The sequence below is a fragment of the Lipotes vexillifer genome, unplaced genomic scaffold (genome assembly GCF_000442215.2).
Source record: "Lipotes vexillifer unplaced genomic scaffold, Lipotes_vexillifer_v1.1 scaffold367, whole genome shotgun sequence".
NCBI lineage: Eukaryota > Metazoa > Chordata > Mammalia > Artiodactyla > Lipotidae > Lipotes > Lipotes vexillifer.
This window is the reverse complement of record NW_006795832.1, coordinates 1,435,451-1,456,322: the sequence shown is the minus strand read 5'-3', so window position 1 is coordinate 1,456,322 and position 20,872 is coordinate 1,435,451. Positions and strand designations below refer to the sequence as shown.

At 40.1% G+C, this 20,872-nt stretch overlaps 1 protein-coding gene across 1 annotated transcript in view; it reads right to left on the bottom strand.

The window, feature by feature from the left end:
* The window catches only part of RHBDD1 (rhomboid domain containing 1), a 123,982-nt gene that overhangs the window by 84,088 nt on the left and 19,022 nt on the right, over nt 1-20,872 (bottom strand). The window contains 2 exon segments of the mRNA XM_007467912.1: nt 14,508-14,640; nt 16,273-16,780. Of these exon segments, the coding sequence (XP_007467974.1) occupies nt 14,508-14,640; nt 16,273-16,705 (566 nt within the window). The 5' untranslated portion in view covers nt 16,706-16,780.

Genomic DNA, 20,872 nt, shown 5'->3' with positions numbered 1-20,872 from the left:
GGGGGCTTCCCTGGTGGTGCAGTGGTTGAGAGTCTGCCTGCTGATGCAGGGGACACGGGTTCGTGCCCTGGTCTGAGAGGATCCCACATGCCACGGAGCGGCTGGGCCCGTGAGCCACGGCTGCTGAGCCTGCGCGCCCGGAGCCTGTGCTCCGCAAAGGGAGAGGCCACAACAGTGAGAGGCCCGTGTACTGCCAAAAAAAAAAAAAAAAAAATCTATGAAATCCAGATCAAAAGGGGACCTCAAGCCATCATTAAAAACGAAGACCTCTGAGGAGGATCTTAGAATAATATGGACCACAGGAAGAACACCTCTCTCATTAGTTGGGCAGTCCACCTCTACCTGACAGGGAACAACAGCTCTCATGAGTCTTTTCAGACTGAATACAGCAGTGCCCCCTAGTCCATGATTTTGCATTCCAAGGTTTCATTTACCCAAGGGCAACTGTGGCCCAAAAATGTCAAACGGAAAATTCCAGAAATAAACAATTCATAAGTTTTAAATTGTGTGCTGTTCTGAGTAGCATGATGAAACCTGTCACTGTCCTGCTCTGTCATGCCCGGGGTGTGAATCATCCCTTTGTCCAGCAAGTGTGCCTGTTAGACACAGTAGTCATCTGGGTTATCAGATCAACTGTCACGGTATCACAGGGCTTGTGTTCAAGTCACCCTTATTTTACTTAATAATGGCCCCAAAGCACGAGCGTAGTGATGCTGGCAATTTGAATCTGCCCAAGGGAAGCCATAAAGTGCTTCCTTTAAGTGAAAAGGTGACAGTTCTCAACTTAATAAAGAGGAAAAACTGTGCGATGAGGTTGCTAAAATCTACGATAAGAATGAATCTTCTATCTATGAAATTGTGAAGAAGGAAAAAGAAATTTGTGCTATAGCATTGCTGCCACACCGCAACCTGCAAAAGTCTGGCTATCATAATATATGATAAGTGCTTAGTTAAGATGAAAAAGGTATTAAATTTGTACAATAAGATATTTTGAGAGAGAGACCACATTCACATAACTTTTATTACAGTACATTGTTATAATTGTTCTATCTTATTATTGCTGTTGTTCATTTTTTTCTGTACCTAATTTATAAATTAAGCTTTATCATAGGTATGTATGTAGAGGAAAAACATACATATAGGGTTCAGCACTATCCATGATTTCAGGCATCTGCTGGGGGTCTTGGAACGTATCCTCGGAGGAGAAGGGGGGCCTACGGTACTCAGAATGAGTCAATCCTGTTTCATTTGAAACATCGTTGCAAACAATGTGCGTTAAATAGTGAATAATCAGTATGCTCAAGACATTGATAGCAACCATATGTGGTGTACTCAGAGAGACACGGGAGTGGAATTCATGAATTTTAAATGAACTTTTACTGTTTCTTAGGGCAGATCTTTAAAATTACTGCTACAATGCAAAAAGCTTAAAGACAGGTGTTTTCAACCTTCCTGTGTCTAGCTACAACCCTCCAATCACTGTAGTTGTGACTTGAGCCATTTCTCAATCCCTGCAAACACACCTTAAATCTTTTGCCATGAAAGCCATTTAATGCCTAACTCTGAGATTCTCAGATTAGAGATCTGATAACTCCAGAACATGACTAAGACCGCTATTATTAGTGTAAAATACCTGAGGAAAACAAAACCAAATACGAACCATAATAATGACCATGATGAAGGAGAAAATTCTTCCGCTTTCAGAAAAACCACAATTCTTTATTGGCAGGAGGAAGAACTGTACAGAGGACCACACATGCCACTTAGCTTTTCCCCATAAACAAGTTTTCCTGGATAAGATCAGGAGAAATTCGAGAGGAGCAATGAGTCAATGAGAAATATGGCGAAGACTCATCATAACCTATGATCCTTACTTTTTCACTCCCAATTAGACTCCTGAATTAAGGAGGAGACAATATTCCACAAGGTTATTTGGCCACCACCTATCCGGGTAGGCAAGCTCTTAGGAATCTCACACTTATTCAAAGTGAACTGTCTTCCGCGTGGACTCTCCCCTCATCCCTCACTCAGCAGCACACAAGAGGGAAGAAAAGGGGAGGAGGCTGCCATGAGTCAGTGATCAGGTTAGATAAACCAGACACGTCTCCTATTAGAAACCTACCATAAGTACACATGTGGTACCTGGGCTGAAACGACTTTAAGGCAATTCTCTAATGGGAAAATGCAAAAAAAACAAACAAAAAAAGAAACATTAGTAACAGAGAATTTCCATCAACACCATACTGGTTATTAGTAAAAAGATGTATCAGATAGTGTTCATTTCTAATTCATAGACTCCACTAGTATATTCAGTACAAAAGAGCACTGAAAGTTTATAAGGCCATTTTTCTGCCGCCTGCATGGTACTGAATTATTTTAAACTCATTTGAAAAACACACACACCTGACAGCTTTTAAAATATCGTTTGACAACACCGTTTTCAACATCTATAAAAATATGTGTAGAAAAGCAGATTCTGTACACTCTGTCTTTCATTAGCAAGTCCTGAAGTATTTTTACCCACTGGTGCATCACACTTCACAAAATCACTTCAGAGGGATAGGAAGTAATGTGAGCCTTTGTTCAGAGTTCAAGTTACTTGGTTTATATCATACAATGAATTTATATCACCCTCAGAGTAAAATTAACTGCTTCACCAAAATCTGCACAATGTCAGTTACACTGGGACATCTTCCCTCAAAAGTTACAGGATCTAAGCCCTCACAAACTGACTCAGTAAGATCTCATCAAATAAATTCTACAACTTTGGATGCAATACTGATGTTGGAATACACCTTAGAAACTCAAAGACATTTTAAAGATATATATCAATATTGTTTGGATCATAAAATCTCTATAATGTTTTCTTTTAAAAAGAATTTTTGGGTTTAACAATATTAGTCCAAAACTTTAATAATAAAAAAAAGTGATCTCTTAAAACAGAAAAAAAAAATTTTTTTTAATAAATTTATTTATTTACTTTTGGCTGCGCTGGGTCTTTGTTGCTGTGCGCGGGCTTTCTCTAGTTGCGGCGAGTGGGGGCTACTCTGCTGCGGGGCACAAACTTCTCATTGCAGTGGCTTCTCTTGTTGCGGAGCACAGGCTCTAGGCACGTGGGCTTCAGTAGTTGTGGCGTGCGGGCTCAGTAGTTGTGGCTTGTGGGCTCTAGAGCACAGTCTCAGTAGTTGTGGTGCTCCGCGGCATGTGGAATCTTCCAGGACCAGGGATCGAACCCATGTCCCCTGCATTGGCAGGCAGATTCTTAACCACTGCACCACCAGGGAAGCCCCAGAAAAAAATTTTTTATGAAAATATACATCCTTTTAGAAGTTGATTTAGCTTCCTCCATACCTACTTACATCTGCTTTTTCATATCTACTGTTTCAAGTTTTCCTTCTCATTTTCTTAATTAAACCTGCCATAGACTTGTCCATTTGATTCGTCTTTTTAAAGATACGGCCCTCCAATTATCTATCATCTTTTCCTTTTCAGTTTATTAAATTTTGCTTTTATCATTATCAATTTCTTCATCCTCTAATCTTGTATTTATTCCTTCTCTAGCTTCTTAAATTGAGGACTTCATTTATTTACTTTTAAAACTTCCTTGCTATATTATAAAAAGCACTTAAGAGTATGACATGGAGTGCTCTCATTGTTCACTTCTAAAGGTTTTTTTTTTTTTAACTTTCCTCTTAATCATGGAGTTATTTAAATTTCCAAGTGATTATGAATGATTATTGGAATTGTATTTTTTTCCTTTTACTCATATTTAGTTTTTAAAGTCTTTATTATTATTTTGTGATCAGAGAATATGGCCTATAAAAACTCTATTTTTAGAGGTGATTGAAGCTGCCTTTGTAGCCTGGTACAAATCCCTGTTTATCTTATTATCTCATGTAGGAATGTGTGGTCTCTGTGTAAGATGAGGCTGGGCCGAGGGGCCCAAGCACTGCTGGGCACTGAGGGGCGATTCAAGCATTCTAGCCCCCTTGCTGAGCTGCCTCTCAAGCCTCCTGAGTGTTGTTTTCTTTTCTGTCCATTTGAATTGACTTTGCCTTCTAACTCAGCGCTCAGGTTTTGCATCTGACTTCTTTCTTCTCTAGACTTCTGAACTCGGGTCAGTAACTCAACAATTTATACTTTGCCTATTATCTTTAGTTGGGCCAGCCACCCCAAACTGTCTTTATTCAACAAACATACACTTTTGAGTAACTGTGATGGGCCAAGCACTGTTTTAGACACTGGGAATGCACAGTGAACAGAACAGACTATAGCTCTGCCCTCCTGGAACTTAGGAGGCACAGGTAAGTTAAGACTCATGAAAATATACTACTGTTAATATTTTAATAACTCAATTTTTCCACTGTAAATAATGCATGCTCACCATAGAGGATTTGGCCAAAAAAATTTGAATAAAAACAATAAATAATTCCATAACGTTAACAACTAATAATACTTTTATGTGCTTCTCTTAGCCCTTTTGGTGACTATTCTTACTTTGGAAAAAAATTGAAACCACATCATATGTAATATTTTGTATTCTACTTTCTACCCTTATCTTTTGTTTTGTTGTTTTGGCCTGCTGTGCTCAGCTTGCAGGATCTTAGTTCCTTGACCAGGGCTTGAACTCAGACCCACGGCAGTGAAAGCATGGAGTCCTAACCACTGGACCGCTAGGGAACTCCCTCTATCCTTATCTTGATGATCTTCCAATTCTATTAAAATAATCTCTGAAAACAGCATTTTAATGGCTATATAATATTCTATTACAACATGATTTATTAAACCACTTACCTACTACTAGATATTTAAGTGGTTTCCAATTTTCCAATACTTCATGACAATAAATACACTCACGTCAAAAAAATTTTTTTTGTATTTACAGTTATAATTTGGACAATTTCCTAGAAAGGTAATTACCAAACTAAAGGGTATAAACTTTTTACGGCTCTTGATACAGATCATCAAATTACTTTTCAGAAAGTCTGTACCAAGATACAGTCCCATCAGAAGTTTATGTAAACTCCCATTTCACCAAACCCTTAACAACAGTAATAATTTTCTAATCTTGTTGGTTTCATAAGTAAAATAGCTTATTATTTTAATGTTCTGTATTTGGTCAACAATGGATTTTTATGTTTTACATTTATTAGTCACCGATTAATTTTTTTTCTATACATTGTCTATTGATGGACTTCTTTCTTGCAGTTATTACTGTTCATTGCAAAGATATGATCCTCTTTTTCCACATATATTTCTAACTTTTTTGCCTTTCGTTTTAATGTATAATGTATTTGGACCTGGAAAAAAAAAAGTATTGCTTTTGACTTCATTTGAGGTTATATTCATTGTTTTTAGGTTTAGAAATTTCCTCCCAATTCAAGAACTGAAAAATTTCCCTCACACACTCCTAGACATTTTTCAGATGCTGTTTTTTAAATCTTCTAAACATAATCTATACGAAATTTGTTTTGGAGTACCATGAGTTAAAGCTATAAGTTTAATTTCTTGCAAATAGTTAAGCTATTCTTTAAGTACCATTTGCTAAATAACCCTTATTTTCCCCCACTGATTTATGATGTTATCTTTATTATGTTTGCGGCCTATTTTGCCCTAAAAAGAAGTAGGGGAAAAAAAGTGTGTCTTAGAATCAAGGCACTATAGTAATATAAATAATAGAAGAGATATGCTGCTAGAAATAAAACTTGTTATTTATTTGACCTGTGTGTTATAAATGACTGCAAAATTAAAATGTTCTACTCTTGAATTCAGAGGGGAACAATGTTCATTTAAAGAGAGATAAATTAGAATCAAATTATTTCATCTCTCATATAAGCTAATGAGAAGTCAACTTTAAATGGAAGGAGCATTCAAGTAGTCTACAGCCTGTTCTCAGCTGGTTATCACAGAATAATTGATGTACTAATGATTTCAATTCATAGCACCGACTGTCTTCATTTTGTATAATTTGAACCAAACCTGAATGTAAATGGAAAAAGTCCTCTTGACTATTTAACTCCCAAGACTTTTAACTAACAATCACTTAATACTGCAGAAGGGGAAGGGGGAAATTAACAAATATAAAGAACTTTCTATTTAAAAACATTCCTCCTTATACTGAAATGGGAAGAATTAAGAAAATACACCAGGAAGTTCCAGAGATGTGATTTATCATCTTATTAATTGAGAGGGAAAGTTGTAACATTTATCTCCAATAGTGTCTCCTGGAAAAAAAAAATTCCAAACAGACCAAAGTGCATATTCTAAATACTCCAAAGGGAAATAAATATGCTTCACAGGGTTCTTTTTTTTTCATTAAAAAAAATATTAGTGAGGAAAAAAGTCAACTCAAAATAATTGCTACAACTGGTAATTAACTTCTCAGATTAAAAAACACCCTTTTTCCTGTAACACACATTATACAGAGCGCTTTAATTTAGTAAGATGTACTTATTGATATCACCTTTTAACTTAGGGCGTATGACTTTTCTTTGATTTTTAAAAAATTATATCTTTTAAAAATAGCCTCCAGTTGTCATTACCTGAGACATCCAATATAGTAAATCCAAGTCTTGCACCTGTCACTAAGTCACCAGAATTGACCACTAACAAGCCTAGTTAGTTAAGTACAGATTGGGTAAGTGCTATCATCCACACACCCACAATTACATCACAGCATGATGGCCAATTAGTTTCAACCTGAGTAGTGAACCTTATTCCAGACAACTCTGTGTTCAACTGGAAAAACAGCTGCTTCCTTACTTCTACCTACTGTTCTTCTCTGCTGTTCTGAGCCAGCCAATTGGGTGAAGCAGGCCTGAAACAAGGTCTGAGTAATTTACAGACAGCAGGAGTCCTCCATGCTGGTGTGCTCCAGTCGGGATGGAAATTTCTCATATCTACCTCTGTGTATGACATGCACATTTTACAGTGGAGGCACAGCAGTTCCATTTAACAGAAGACAAGATGTGTTCATACACCTAAATTAAAACTTGCTTAGAAACCATGCTACATGGCTAACTGAACACTACTTCTGGGTTACAAGAGGGCAAATAAAAGGAAGTGAAGGCTTATACACATGGACATTCAGGAGTGATATCTTACAACTCTTCATTAAAAATAAAACCAATTGTCACAGCCAAGAGGAGCTGCTATGGACTGAATTTTGTCTCTACCCAAATTCATATGTTGAAGCCCTAACTCCCAATGTGATGATATCTGGAGATGGGGCCTTTGGGAGATAATTAGGTTTAGATGAGGTCATGAGGGTGGGATTCTCATGATGGCATGCTCTCATGCACTCTCTCTCTCTCTCTCTCTCTCTGTCTCTCCCCCTGTCATGTGAAGACAGTAAGAAGGCATCCATCTACAAGCCAGGAAGAGAGTCCTTGCCAGACTCCAACCATGCTGGCACCTTAATCTTGGACTTCTAGCCTCTAGAACTGTGAGAAAATAAAATTCTGTTGTTTCAGCCAGCCAATCTACAGTATTTTGTTATGAGAGCCCAAGCTGACTAACACAGGAGCCTAAGGATACATGAAATGTCATGTGGTATTCCAGATAAGAACCTAGAACAGAAAAAGGACATCACATAAAAACTGGGGAAATCTGAATAAAGCACGGAGTTTAGTTAACAATAATGTGTCATATTGGCTTATCAACTGTAACAAATACACCATACTAATGTTAAGATGTCAAAATTAGGTGAAACTGGGTGCAGGTTATGTGGGAGCTTTCTGTATCTCTTCACAATTTTTCTGTAAATCTATAAAGCCGTTCTAAAAAATAAAATTTATTTAAAACATATAAATAAATAAAACCTGTCTTCAACCTACTCCCAAAACAACGTATCAGATCATTTCTTGATTTTCAGTGTAAAAGGCTTTCTGTTCTTAGCTACAGTTTAGAATAAATCTCTATCCATTCATATCAGCCAAAAATAAATCCCCATAGACATTATCTAAGTTATTATTTATAGAACTTAAAACTGTACTGGGTACTCAAGGTTTCTTAGTATATATAATCTAATAAGAACCCCTTGAAATTCAGTATCATCACTCTAACAATGAACAATTATAGCGTCCTGAAAATATGTAGAGGACACAAAGACGAATCACAGACAAGGAAATATAACTTACTAAAAAGGAAATAAAAATTTGTCACTAACAATAGAAGTGTAAATAACAGCAAGAGAATAATTTTTGTTACATATCAGATTTCCAAAAACCTGACAGCAAATATTCAGGCTGGCCAAGAAGTGGGGAAGCAGACACTTTCATATGCTGTTGGTAGGCTATAAACTAGAACAAACTTATAGAAAGCAAGTTGGTAAAATGTATAAAAGTGCCATGAAAATAGTTCAAATCCATTATTCTAATTCTGGAAATCTACTCTGAGGACATATTCGGACCTGGGAGGCAAGACTAGGAAATAATGCTTTGATAGACATCCTCACTTATAATTTGGACGATTAGGTAATAAAATTAGCATGTAAAATTAGTGAATGAGAAAATAAAGGAACCACAACAGGAATCATTATACACCATTAAAACTGAGGCTTTTGAAGAGCTGTTGCTTATAACAAGTTAAATGAGCAAATAGGAAATATAATTGCGTATAAGGGAAGGGGTGTGTGATGGCAGAATGCTAAAAGTAGTTTTCTCTGGGAAGGAGACTATGGGCAATTTGTTTTCTTTATCATACTTTATATATCTTCAACTTTTCTACAATGAATATATTGTTCTTTCAATTAGGAGCTGAGAAATTAGGTTACACTCTCCTTCAGCTACTGCTTTCTTTTCAGTTTAATTCTTTACGTAATATAACCAGTTTTTAAAAGAAATTGTTACATTAAATCTCTTATAAAAGAAAGAAGAAACTTAGCAGTCAGATACAATTCTTTTCTGTTCTTAATGCACCTCCTACTTAGCTTGAAGCTCTTCCTACGGTGGTCAGGGATGGGCCCAGGACAAGGCTGGGTCTTCTCTCTTGCCACAAACTTGGACTCCAGAGCTAGAGAGATGATTTACACACTCCCTTTCCCTCGAAGAGTTCCAATTCTAGTGGGAGGGAAAGTTCTCTGTCTCGAAATTTCTCATTCTCATCTCGTAAAACCTAACTCAAGGGAATCATTGCTTTGGCTAAGTACTGCTCTCACCTTGAGTTCTGGTCAACTGGAAGCCCTCCTGGAGACAGACAAATAAACTAACTCCTTTATATAACTCATATAACCTTCCTTTACAGGAGTCTGTAAAGGGAAAAGGGAGGAAATATATCAATGGACATCCAAGGAATGCAGAAGAAAAATCTGCTCAGGAGAGTCCTGGGACGTTGACTCAAACTGAACTCTTTAACAGGCTGTGAAAACATGTTTCCGTGAAATGAAACAGAGGGTGAGTATCAATTCTATATATGCAGCATTTGTCATCCAAGTTTAGTAGGAAAATGCAACCGTCCCAGTAGATACAAAACAAAAGATGTAATTGTGTAGTATAACTTCTCGAAAAACAACTTAACCCGTCCTTGAAAAACAGGAATCTCAGACAGCAGCCCTCTCTCCTCTCCATGGGCTGCCATAACACGGCCCCAGCCCTGAGAAGACCACAGTTCCTGCTTAGCTCTCATCCATCAGGCCATTTTTGTCAAAGGAGCATTCTCTCCAAAGCACAATTAAGTATCATTGGATTTACCTATTTGCCACTTGCTTGCTTACACAAACTCCCAATGTATATTTTAACCCTATATCCATTCAGGTTTTGCTTTATTTTCTACTAAGTTATTGAATACGTCTACATTTAAAAGGCTTGGAGAGGAATATTATACTTTTTGGGAAAATACGGTAACTTTTACACTTCATTGTCTCCTTTGCTCTAGATAACCCCTTTCTCTTGAATTCTCAAAGGATTTTTATGAATAACTTTGTTTATAACTGAACAACCGTTACTAGCATTTCTGGTTTAGGTGAAGTCTAAATCTGTTAGCATACATCTCCATATACAGACAGCTATCTTGAGAGCTCACTCGGTCATCGATAAGCCTTATAAACTAGCACTTATTCTAATGAAAGACAATAAATTAGTAGAAATCTGGAGTCACAGCCTGTTCATCTCATTGCCACCAAAGACCTGGCAATCTAATCCTCTTTCGCAGAAGGCAATAAATGTCTTTGATCCTATAAATGTATTTAACTCTAGTTTAAGCAACTAGGAGCTGCTTTAAAGCAACACCTCCCAAAATCTTTATACTGCGTCCCACAATAAAAATACATTTTTAGAAATATAGCACACACACACATATAGCTAAAACAAAAGTTCCTTGAAATAATACCCTTACCACATTCAACACTAATCCATCTTTCTCTTTCCTTCCCTCCCTCCCACTCCCCTCTCTTCCTTCCTTCCTTCCTTTCTCCCTCCTCCCCTCCCTCCCTCCTTCTCTCTTTCTTTCAAATGCTGGTTGTGACCCACTACATTGATTTCAGAACACTTTAAAGGATTAGAACCCACAGTTGCCAACCACTGCTTTAAAGCCCTGCTACTTGATGAGTGGTGATGTTATGACTCGTGGTACCACAGCATCTCAGCATGGATTCCTCCCCAGGCCTCCATCCTTGGCTCTCTTCTGCTTTCCCTCCACTCTCTCCCCCACTGCCCAAACACTGCCCTTTGTACTCCTTTGCTTTTCAATCTAGTTTCCCTCCCTTTTTTTTCATTCAACTCGTTGACATTACGTAGAACAAATCTCCCCAAATGTAGTGACATAAAACAACACTTGTTTTCTTCCACTCACAGATTCTGTGGGTCAGGAATTCAGAAAGCACGGGGGGTGACAGGTCTCTGCTCCACAATGTTGAGGCTGAGGGGACTCATGGCTGTATATAATGGCCACTCACTCACATGTCACGTGCCACTTCCTCGTAGCATGGTGGAATCAGGGAACATGTGCTCCACGGGCAAGTGTTTCAGCTCACAAGGCAAGAAAGTTCTTGCCTCAGAATTAACATGGCACTTTTACTGCCATCTACTGATTACACTGTGTCACAAATCCACCCAATTCAGGGGGAGGTGCACTGGACCCCACCTCTAGGTAGAGTGGCAAAGTTCTAAAAGAACATGTGGGACAGGAGATGGTGTTACCTTCATCTTCCAAATTGTTATTCCCCAACCTCAGTTCTAATTCCCAAGGCAAAAATCCAATAGACTACTACGTAGCCTGATCCATAGGGGTGTCAACTGACACTCAAACACAGTGTATGCCAGCCGAATGCACTCTCCTTTTATATTCCCTATCTCAGTACTACTGGGGAAGAAAGAACTGTATGCTGCATTTTAGATGAATATGCCAGAAGCACCTTAGCACAAAATGTAAGCAGATGCAAGGAGAGAACTGAAAGTAGGACGGGAGTTCCCTGCATCTAAGGAATTCTGTCCTGCGTGGAACACAGGCAGATCTTATAGTCAGTCCCTGTAATGAGAGTGACAAGTGGCCATTCTCCTTCAGGCAAAGTGTTAACAGTTCATGCTAATTAGCAACTGTTAATTAGCAATTTCAGTGGTTATACAATATATGTTCTCACATACTTCACTGCTTCCCTTTCTCTGCCATCCCTGACTGCATGAAGCTCCCCATCTTTCCTTTCATACAAGCTAAGAAACGGTCAAGAGTAGTGCTAGAGAGGCAGCGATTCTCAAAGTGTGCTCCATGGGCCACTGGAGGTCCCAGAGGCCCTTCCAGCAGTACATGAAGTCAGAACTATTTTCATAATTATACTGAGGTATCATGTGCCCTTTTCCACGTGTTGATGTTTGCATTAGTGGTATAAAAGCAATGGTGGGTCCAACTGCTTGTGCCTTGGCCGCTTGAATCAAATGAATCAAGGCGTTGACTCCAAACAGTACCAGCAGTCGCTGTATTTTTCACAGCCACACATGCACATTTAAAAAGAAAAAAGAGGGCTTCCCTGGTGGCGCAGTGGTTGAGAGTCCGCCTGCCGGTGCAGGGGACACGGGTTCATGCCCCGGTCCGGGAAGATCCCACATGCCGCGGAGCGGCTGGGCCCGTGAGCCATGGCCGCTGGGCCTGCGCGTCCGGAGCCTGTGCTCCGCAACGGGAGAGGCCACAACAGTGAGAGGCCCGCGTACCGCAAAAAAAAACAACTAGTGATATTTATTGTCAATGATAAAATTTGAGCTTTAAGGTGAACATTAGAATTTCACAATCACCTCCCCACTGTGCCACCTTGGGAGCAGGGTCACTTCTTTAAACACAACCACCTACCTACCAGGGCCCCAGGACATGCAGGGAAAGTAAAAGACCATGTGAGGCAAAGATGTCACTGAAACAAGGGACACACGAGAACTGTAAAAGCAAAAGCTCCAGCAAAGGAGTGCGATTACGTCACTCTGCTGGTCAAGTCCATAACCTCTCACAGCGCTGAACCAATGGCTGGCTGTTTGGAGTGGCTTCCCTCCATAAAACTCCCTAACTGGGGAAATTACTAATTCTGTGGCTTTCATAAAACACAGAGGTCCACCAAATGTTTGCCTGGCAGTTTTTTTCTTCTCCCAAAGGGCAGCTCATTAAGTCCGGCGATAAAGCAGGCTTTGTTGTAAAGATTTACAGTGTTTTCCCAATGAAAACTCTAATTGACAACCACCAGGAGAATAACAATGCAGAGCCCAGAGAGCTCTGGTTTCCCCCATCCTTCCAAGATCCATCTCAAAAAGCATGCCCCTCTTAGGTTTCCTGGACCAGTGTTCAGCTCCGTCTTCAATGGACACATGCATAAGCAGATGCCTGGATATCAGAAGTTTATCATTCAAAGTACTCAAATCTTAAAAACCAAAAGATTTCGTCTTTCAAACTTCAAAGGAAATTCCATTTAATTCCCAAGCTCAGAATATCAGGTCCCTCCACGCAGAATAAGCATATTACATAAAAATGCAACCATCCCTTATCTATGTAAAGGGGGGGACCCTAAAAAAATAAAATGCGTGATGGAGTCTTCAGAAATAGTTGCATGAGACTATTAAAGGCACTGCTGTTCAATGGATTCATTATAGAATAAAAGTTCAAGTACCAGAGAGAGTGATTTTCATATGAATGTTGGGTGTTGCCCTCACACACAAGAGTCTCTGGTCTATACAGAGAACTGAGTCACACCAAGCAAGTCAGGGAGCTGTGAGTGACAAGGTATAGAGAGGGCTGTTCAGATAAGGGACAGACATTACTGGACCCTTTTTCAAAGAAAACTTTGAAGATTTTGTTAGGCTTTCTTCGTGGACCTGTCACAAGATAACAATACAGTTGCAAATGAGTGGTGTTCAGTGGCCACATCACTGCATTTTACAGACCAGCTGGCAATGGCTGCCCAGGATGGGAAATTAGCATTAAAGAAGGACTCAAGGTTACTGGGCTGACATACAACCCAAGGAGAATACTCTCAGATAAAGTACGACACCCAACGCGGTCACACAAACTAAAAGCTGAGAAAAAAAGCTCCTGTCTGAAAAGAACAGCAGCAAAAAAACATCCTCCTTACTTCTTTCTGAATCTTCCTGAATCTCCCCCTTCTCCAAACAGCGTCCAGGTCCCCAAAGTAAAAATAAATGAGCAAACCATGGGCTTCCAGGTGCATTATACAGATTAAGAGAAGTGCAGCTGGTGGAAGAGGTGGGAAAATAACACAATTCATTCTCTTTTTTCTGAACAGAAAGTAGAGAAAAGAACCAAAGCGGAAAAGCACGCCCCACCTCACCCGGTCCCCCCCCGCACCCGAGAACACCCAGACCAGGAGTCCAGAGGCCTGAATCCTAACTAGTCTAGTGTCTACCACGACACTGCTTGATGAGTCCCTAAACCTTCTGAATTTCCCTGTCCTCACCCGTAAAGGAAATTCACAGACATCAGTGATTCCCAAACTGTGTTCCCTGGAGCTCTAGGGTTCTGCGGAGGTGCCTCTTAAGGCAGCCAGTGACACAGGGGTAAGGCAAAGGGAGTGGAGCCCTATGCTTCCTCTCCACCCAAAACAGTTCAGAGTTGATCCATTTTCTATATCAAAATTGTGAGTAAAGTCTTTTGTTTAAAGAGTCTACCACCAAGAAAATTCACAACTAAAATGGCTTAAAAGCACTGGACCAACATACCTTTTGATTTCGTATCTTTCTAATTATGTGGTTTCTATGTGCCTCTCTGGATTATTGTTATTAGAATTAATTAATTGACAAGCTGGTTAATATTAATCCCCAAATCTGTGTATCAGGTTCAACTTAAAAGGTGAGGAAATGGAAACTCAGATAAGACAAATACATCAAAATCATTCAGCTCAGTAGCTGACGAGATTCAAACACAGGAATATCTGACATTAAAACCATTAAGCTGGATTCTGTCCTTATAGTTAAAGAACAAACTTCACTGTAAAAGACAATTGATTACCTCATTATGACCATAATTCTTTCTCTATGGAACATCAGGTTCTTCATTTGTATTCTCTAAGAGTAAACACTTACCCTGGTGAGATGAAATGAATAGCCAAAAGTTCTGCCCAACAAGCAAATTTGTTGGGTACTGGAAAGCCCAAAACGTTGACAAAGCCTCCAGGGCAATAATGGTTGTTAAGAACTTTCAAAGCAAACAAAACTCCTAAAAGAGGATAAAGAGCATACAAATATCAACAATCCAAACGTGGAGATGATTAACATTTACAAAGGAAACTAACTGAAAGTGAAAATGATTATTCCATTACATCCAACTTTTTGCTTCGAAACATACCCTATTCCTTACAACAAGTCAACCCAGCATTCGGTAGAAAGACAGTCTTCAAGGCAATCATTCCTTTGATGTTTCTTCCCACGGAAGTTCATACTGACTTTGAGTATGCTACTAAATATATAACACATAAAATGGGAATAAGACACCTGCAATGGTGCAATACTAAATGCCACTGTAAACTTTGCATTGTAAACTTCAAAATCGTTCATTTTATGTGATTTTTAACTCAGTTAAAAAAAATCATTAACGTGTATTTTTCTAACGCCTATGGCAAGACATATTGAAGGCAGGGCTTATTTCCTTTCTTCTCACACAATCAGATGCATGAGGATGCACCTAAGAGGGAAGGGGGAGGGAAGGCAGGGAAAACAGAGGGAAGGGTTTTATCTCCTTGGTTTCAGGACTATTTCCCTCCTACCCTTCACATGCTAATTTTCAGAATACCTATTTTAAGTCCTGATGGCAATTTAGTCCTATGAGAAAAATGTAAAAAAAGAACTAGTGAGGGCTTCCCTGGTGGCGCAGTGGTTGAGAATCTGCCTGCTAATGCAGGGGACACGGGTTCGAGCCCTGGTCTGGGAAGATACCACATGCCGCGGAGCAACTAGTCCCATGAGCCACAACTACTGAGCCTGCGCATCCAGAGCCTGTGCTCCGCAACAAGAGAGGCCTCAATAGTGAGAGGCCCGCGCACCGCGATGAAGAGTGGCCCCCGCTTGCCACAACTAGAGAAAGCCCTCACACAGAAACGAAGACCCAAGACAGCCAAAAAAATAAATAAATAAACAAATGTGGGGTTTAAAAAAAAAAAATTAAAAAAAAAGGAAAAACTGAAATTATAAAAAAAAAAAAAAAAAGAACTAGTGAGGGGAACAGTGAGAGGCAATGTAATACGTGTTTAAAGTCATGGAGACTGGGTTCAAATCCCAGCTCCGTCACTTATGAGGTGTGTAACCTTGAGCAAGTTACCTGACTTCTCTGGGCCTTAGCTTCCTCGTCTACAAAATCAAGACAAGGCCACCTCCCTAAGGACCTGTTACCTTAATTAAACAGCATGAATTATGTATAAAGACTATCATGGCTCTCAAAACACAGTGAGCATGTGCCACTGTAGGGTGTGGTGCATTTATTTTAATGGCGTTATTGAGATGCATACCCATCTTTTTAGAGAACTCCCGCAAGTACACCAGTGCCTCTCTCCCTCGTCCCACCATAATGGAGCCAGTGCATATTTCCAGGACCACGTCTCCTGCAAAACTACCTTTGGGCAGACCCTAGTCTCAACTGTCCAAGAGTGAATGATGCGGCATAATGGGAAACAGCAAAATCTATGTCTCTCCTGTGCTCCAATCAGGCTATTCACCAAAATCCAAGCCCCAGCAGCGCTTAGCCACTCAGAATTCAGTTCCCTCACCAACTGGGACCCCTGCTTCAAAAAATGACAAGAGCTGCACCTCCCTTACTGTTTTCATGCGGGCTACCTTAGAAATGCATCTGCCTTACCTGAGAAACCTACAGCACAGTTCCTTCTGAAGTCAGGTTCATCCATAAATTCTGCCAGAGCAAATTCCAAGAGCAGGTACACCACCCCAGTGAGTAGGGAGAACGTGGTGATGACGTAGGCAAACCATCTACTTCCTAGTCTTCTTTCCAGATGAATTCCTTTCCAGAGCATGGATGCCATATTGAAATACAAGTGCCAATCATCCACGTGGTGAAGAGGGGAAAGCAGTAAGCGCTGCCAGTCTTTTTGCTGGTAACACGTCTCCACACTAAGGCAGGAGCTAAGCAGTGGCTTCAGAGGGTTCAAGAAGAACCAGATGTTGAGAGCCAAAGTTGCTAGGGTGACAGGTGGAATATTGTTGATCCCAACGTGGAAGATTTGAGAAAGGAGCAGGAGCAGCCCAATGTTAATTCCTCTTGACCTCCGCTGCATGGTTAGATATCAAGCCTGTGACGGGAAAATGTGGTCAGACGTGAGGAATCTGGGAAGATACAGAGGCAGCTGAGCCTAAGATGTAAAATAAAATGCACATGAAAATCCATCAATTAAGAATTAGGACAGTGACAAGACGCGCTCACTTAAAAGATGGGCTTACATTATGTATATCTCATCTCCCATCTAACAGAAGCATTATTTTCTGTGTCTTCCAGAGTAACGCCCAGGACACTGGCTGATGTCCCTCCTCATTTTACATCCTAAAGGAGAAATGTCATCCCAGATCCCAGTGGACCAGTTAATGGATGGGTATGCTTTTGCTGACAAATATGCCATGAAAATGTTACTTGTCTTCCTTACACACAAATTTATAACCTAACAAAAAAACATACAAAGATAGTGCACAAATATTTAAAAATTATTTCTTCTCAGAATGCTGGAGAGAATTCTTCACCCCTTCACTTTTTTAAAGAAATATTCGATATTGATATATTAGATAGAGTCTGCTCCAAATTTCTTCAACATTAGCAAGCAAGTCTTAAAATGCAAGCATATATTATCTTCTATTCCATATTGCCAGATGTCAACTGCTAGACTGCTTTATTTTCAGAAAAATTTCCACTTTTAAAAGTTACCTACTATGAGCCAAATCCTGGATTAAAACACAGTCACTGTCTTTAAGGAGCTCATTTTCTACTAAGAAGTAAACCAACAACTGCCACACAATGCTCTAAATGCAGGGACAGAGGAAGCCCAGACCCGAGGCACACAACTCAGGCTGAGGTGGTCTTGAAGGGTAGACTGGATTTACCCACGAGGAGGAGTGCCATATTCACGGGCTTACTTCTCCAGGCCCTGCTCTGGCCTTGTGACCTGCTTTGGTTGACAGAATGAAAAGCAAGCGACACTAGCTCCGAATCTAGGCCTCAAGATGATTTGCAGGCTTCTGCTCTCTCTTGAAACCCTCCTAGGCAACCATGTGGACAAGTCCGGGCTGGCCTACTGGATGATGGAAGACACATGCTCTAGTCACCCTGATGGCCCTGGCCACTGACCAGCTAATGCCTCAGAAGCAAAGTGGTCTAGCTGACCAGCAGCTGACCACAAATGCCTAAGTAAATCCAGCGGAGCCCAGACTGATTTGTTGACCCACAGAACAGAGAGCTAAATAAATGATATTTTAAGTTAACTTCACCAAATTTTGGAGTGGTTTGTTATACAGCAATTACTAACCAACACAGAAGGTATTTGCTTCAGAAAAGATCTAGGTTATGCTTATGGGAAAAAGCTAGTAAAGAAAGAGACACAGACTAAAGATGCAAAAGAGAAAAAGAATCAAGTCCTTAGAGGGAATACCCTTGTCCACCATAACAGGAAGGAAGAAGAATTTCAGGTGCAGATATGGGTAAATAGGCAGATTAGGGGACAGGATGCTGAAAAAGTTCTCATCTAATGGTTTTCTGATTTCCCTGTGGAGCTATCTTGGCTCCAATCAAATATATAATGCACTCTGATACCCTAAAGGTTGTCATTCAGACAGCACATTAGAAAGTGCATAGGCTTTAGAGTAAAAAACAGCTAGATCCCTACTTACTAGCCCTGAGATCTATGGTAAATTACTTAAACTTCAATTTCTTCACTTTAAATTAGAAATAATACCTCCTTCTCAGGATTACTGTAACATGTCTGGAACAAAGTAGGTACTGAATAAATGGTAGCTACTTTTTTCATTACTATAAAGTAATCTCACTTAGGAGAAAAAGTCTTTGCAACGTTAACATTCGAATAATAAGACTCAAATGTACTCCCCATCCCTCTCCACACAGGGATTCTTACCAACTTCACACCCAAAAGAAACGCCCAAGAAAATATTATATATACGTATGTGTTATGGGTGTACCCCCATTATTAACATAACCCCAAGTTTCTTTATTGCCAGGGCTTATTATTATAGCTTTGTAGCATTCTCATGAACTAGAGAATTTAATAAAATTTCAACTGAAATGCTGTTTCAACCCAGATAATTTTGGAGAAATAGTCTATATTTTTCACCTTGATGTTCAGGCTGATTTTCAGATCTCCAACTACTGTGACATGTTTTCAATTCCCCTAGATAATTATATATATCAAACATCATTACCTGTAACAGGAGCAATGGAAAAATATGGGCCTGATCATTAAGTAACCAGCTTATAAGAAATCACAAAATAAGCCCTTCAAGGTCAGTACAGTGTCCTATGATGGCAGGCTATGCACAGCAGAAAATCTAAAATAATTATGTCTTTGCTTAAGAAAAGTCCCCTCTCAATTGGAATCATCAGTGGTGGAGAGTATAAACAAAAGGACAGTGGAATTTCCCCAAGCTTATCTCACACTGTGCACCCAGGCTCACATTAACTTGCTTGACGCCTGCCCAAACCCAAAGGCCCCTTTTTGTTCGCATCCCTTCTCACCTCTCAGCTCTATCTTCCCACTGCTGGCTGTTCCTTCTTCCCTGGGATGCTGTGCTCTCCTGCACGTTCCTGCCTCCTCCCAACTCCCCTTCCTCTGCTTTTCAGTTTCGCTCTATTCTTATTCTACACTATTCTGCATACACGTATGGAATTCCACTCTCATGGTTTCTATAATTCTTTTTATCAGGATGGTTCCCAAATTTACATTTTACAGCTTTGACTTCTCAGATTTCAGGGACATAACCTTGTAGGAAGAATATAGTCCACCTGATCTCTTGATTTCCCAAAACTGAATTAGCCCTCCTTCTTACAGAATCACTATTCAGCCATTCCTCAATCACTTAGTTTTTAAAATAAATATCAAGTGCCAAATGCATGCCAGTCCCTGTGCCAGGCATTAGAGGTACAGCAAAGACCAAAACACTTGCAATCCCGGCCCCTAAATGGCCTATTTCTATCATTTCTATTTGTTGAAGGAAATAAAAATACTGGCTGCAGAAAATCACAAGATGAATAAAATGATGTGGTATGCTTAATGTAAAGGCAGATAGAACCATAACCAGCGTGAGAAGTGCATAATATATGTTGGGCTCTGTTTTCCAAAAGGCCACTAGACTGTAGTTTTAAGTAGCGAAGATAAATCGACACTATTTCAAACCAGCTCTATGGCCCAGTTTCCTTCCTAATAATTAATCAAGTCAGCAATCCAAGGTGAGGGATGTAGCTTGTTTGTAACAAGATAAAAGAAAATCTAACTGGTTCCTGTGAAGATCAAATCTGTAACCTGACTTTGTGGGCCAGGCAGGCACACATCTTACTGTAAGATGAATATTGTTTCATTCTGCCCATAATTACATAGATATTTTTAGAGAGCTGAGCTGTAGCAGAAAGCATAGAGGCGTGATTCATAAGCTGGAAACCAGTGCAATGTGTTTGGTTTTGAAAGTGACTTGTTATTCTAACCTGTACTCAGCCCATAACCAGTTACACCAGCGCGAGGAAGAGTAGGCTGGTCCTTGCACTCCATCCCCACCCCCCGCCTTGTAAACATATCCTCCCCCTCACACTCAACATGCCCCAAACTGAACACTGGACAGTCCCTTCCAAGTCTACCCCTCCTCCCATGTGCCAGATCTCAGGACACAGAATCTCCAGCTACCCAGTTGTTCAGGTTGGAGATACAGACAACATCCTCGACACAGCCTTCTCCCTCTTCACTCTGCTTCCCCCAAATCCCATCCACCACACTTTGCTAACTCTTCCAAACTATTTGTATCATCTACCTCTTTCTAGCTCTAGAGTCACTACTCTAGTCTAAGCCACCATTACAACTTGCCTGGATTACAACATAAACTCTGCTTCTCCCCTTCTACCCAACAACCATTTTTCACTACTGCTCAGGGTAATTTTCATAAAACTAAAGTTGGATTCCCCTGCAGTAAGCCTTCAATGGCTTATCGTTACAGTTGGAATGAAGTCCAAACTCTTGACCGTAACTACACACTCGTGGTTACCACTGTCCTGCCTACCCCTCTGGTCTCACCTCACACTGGTCTCTGCCTTGGTCATTATGATCCAACCACCCAGGTGCTCCCACACCGGGAGTTCCACGATTATAGCATAAATGCTGAGGGCAGAACTATCTATTTTGATCACCACTGAATACCCAGAGCCTAGCATAGTGACTCGTATACAGTCAGTGCTTACTAAG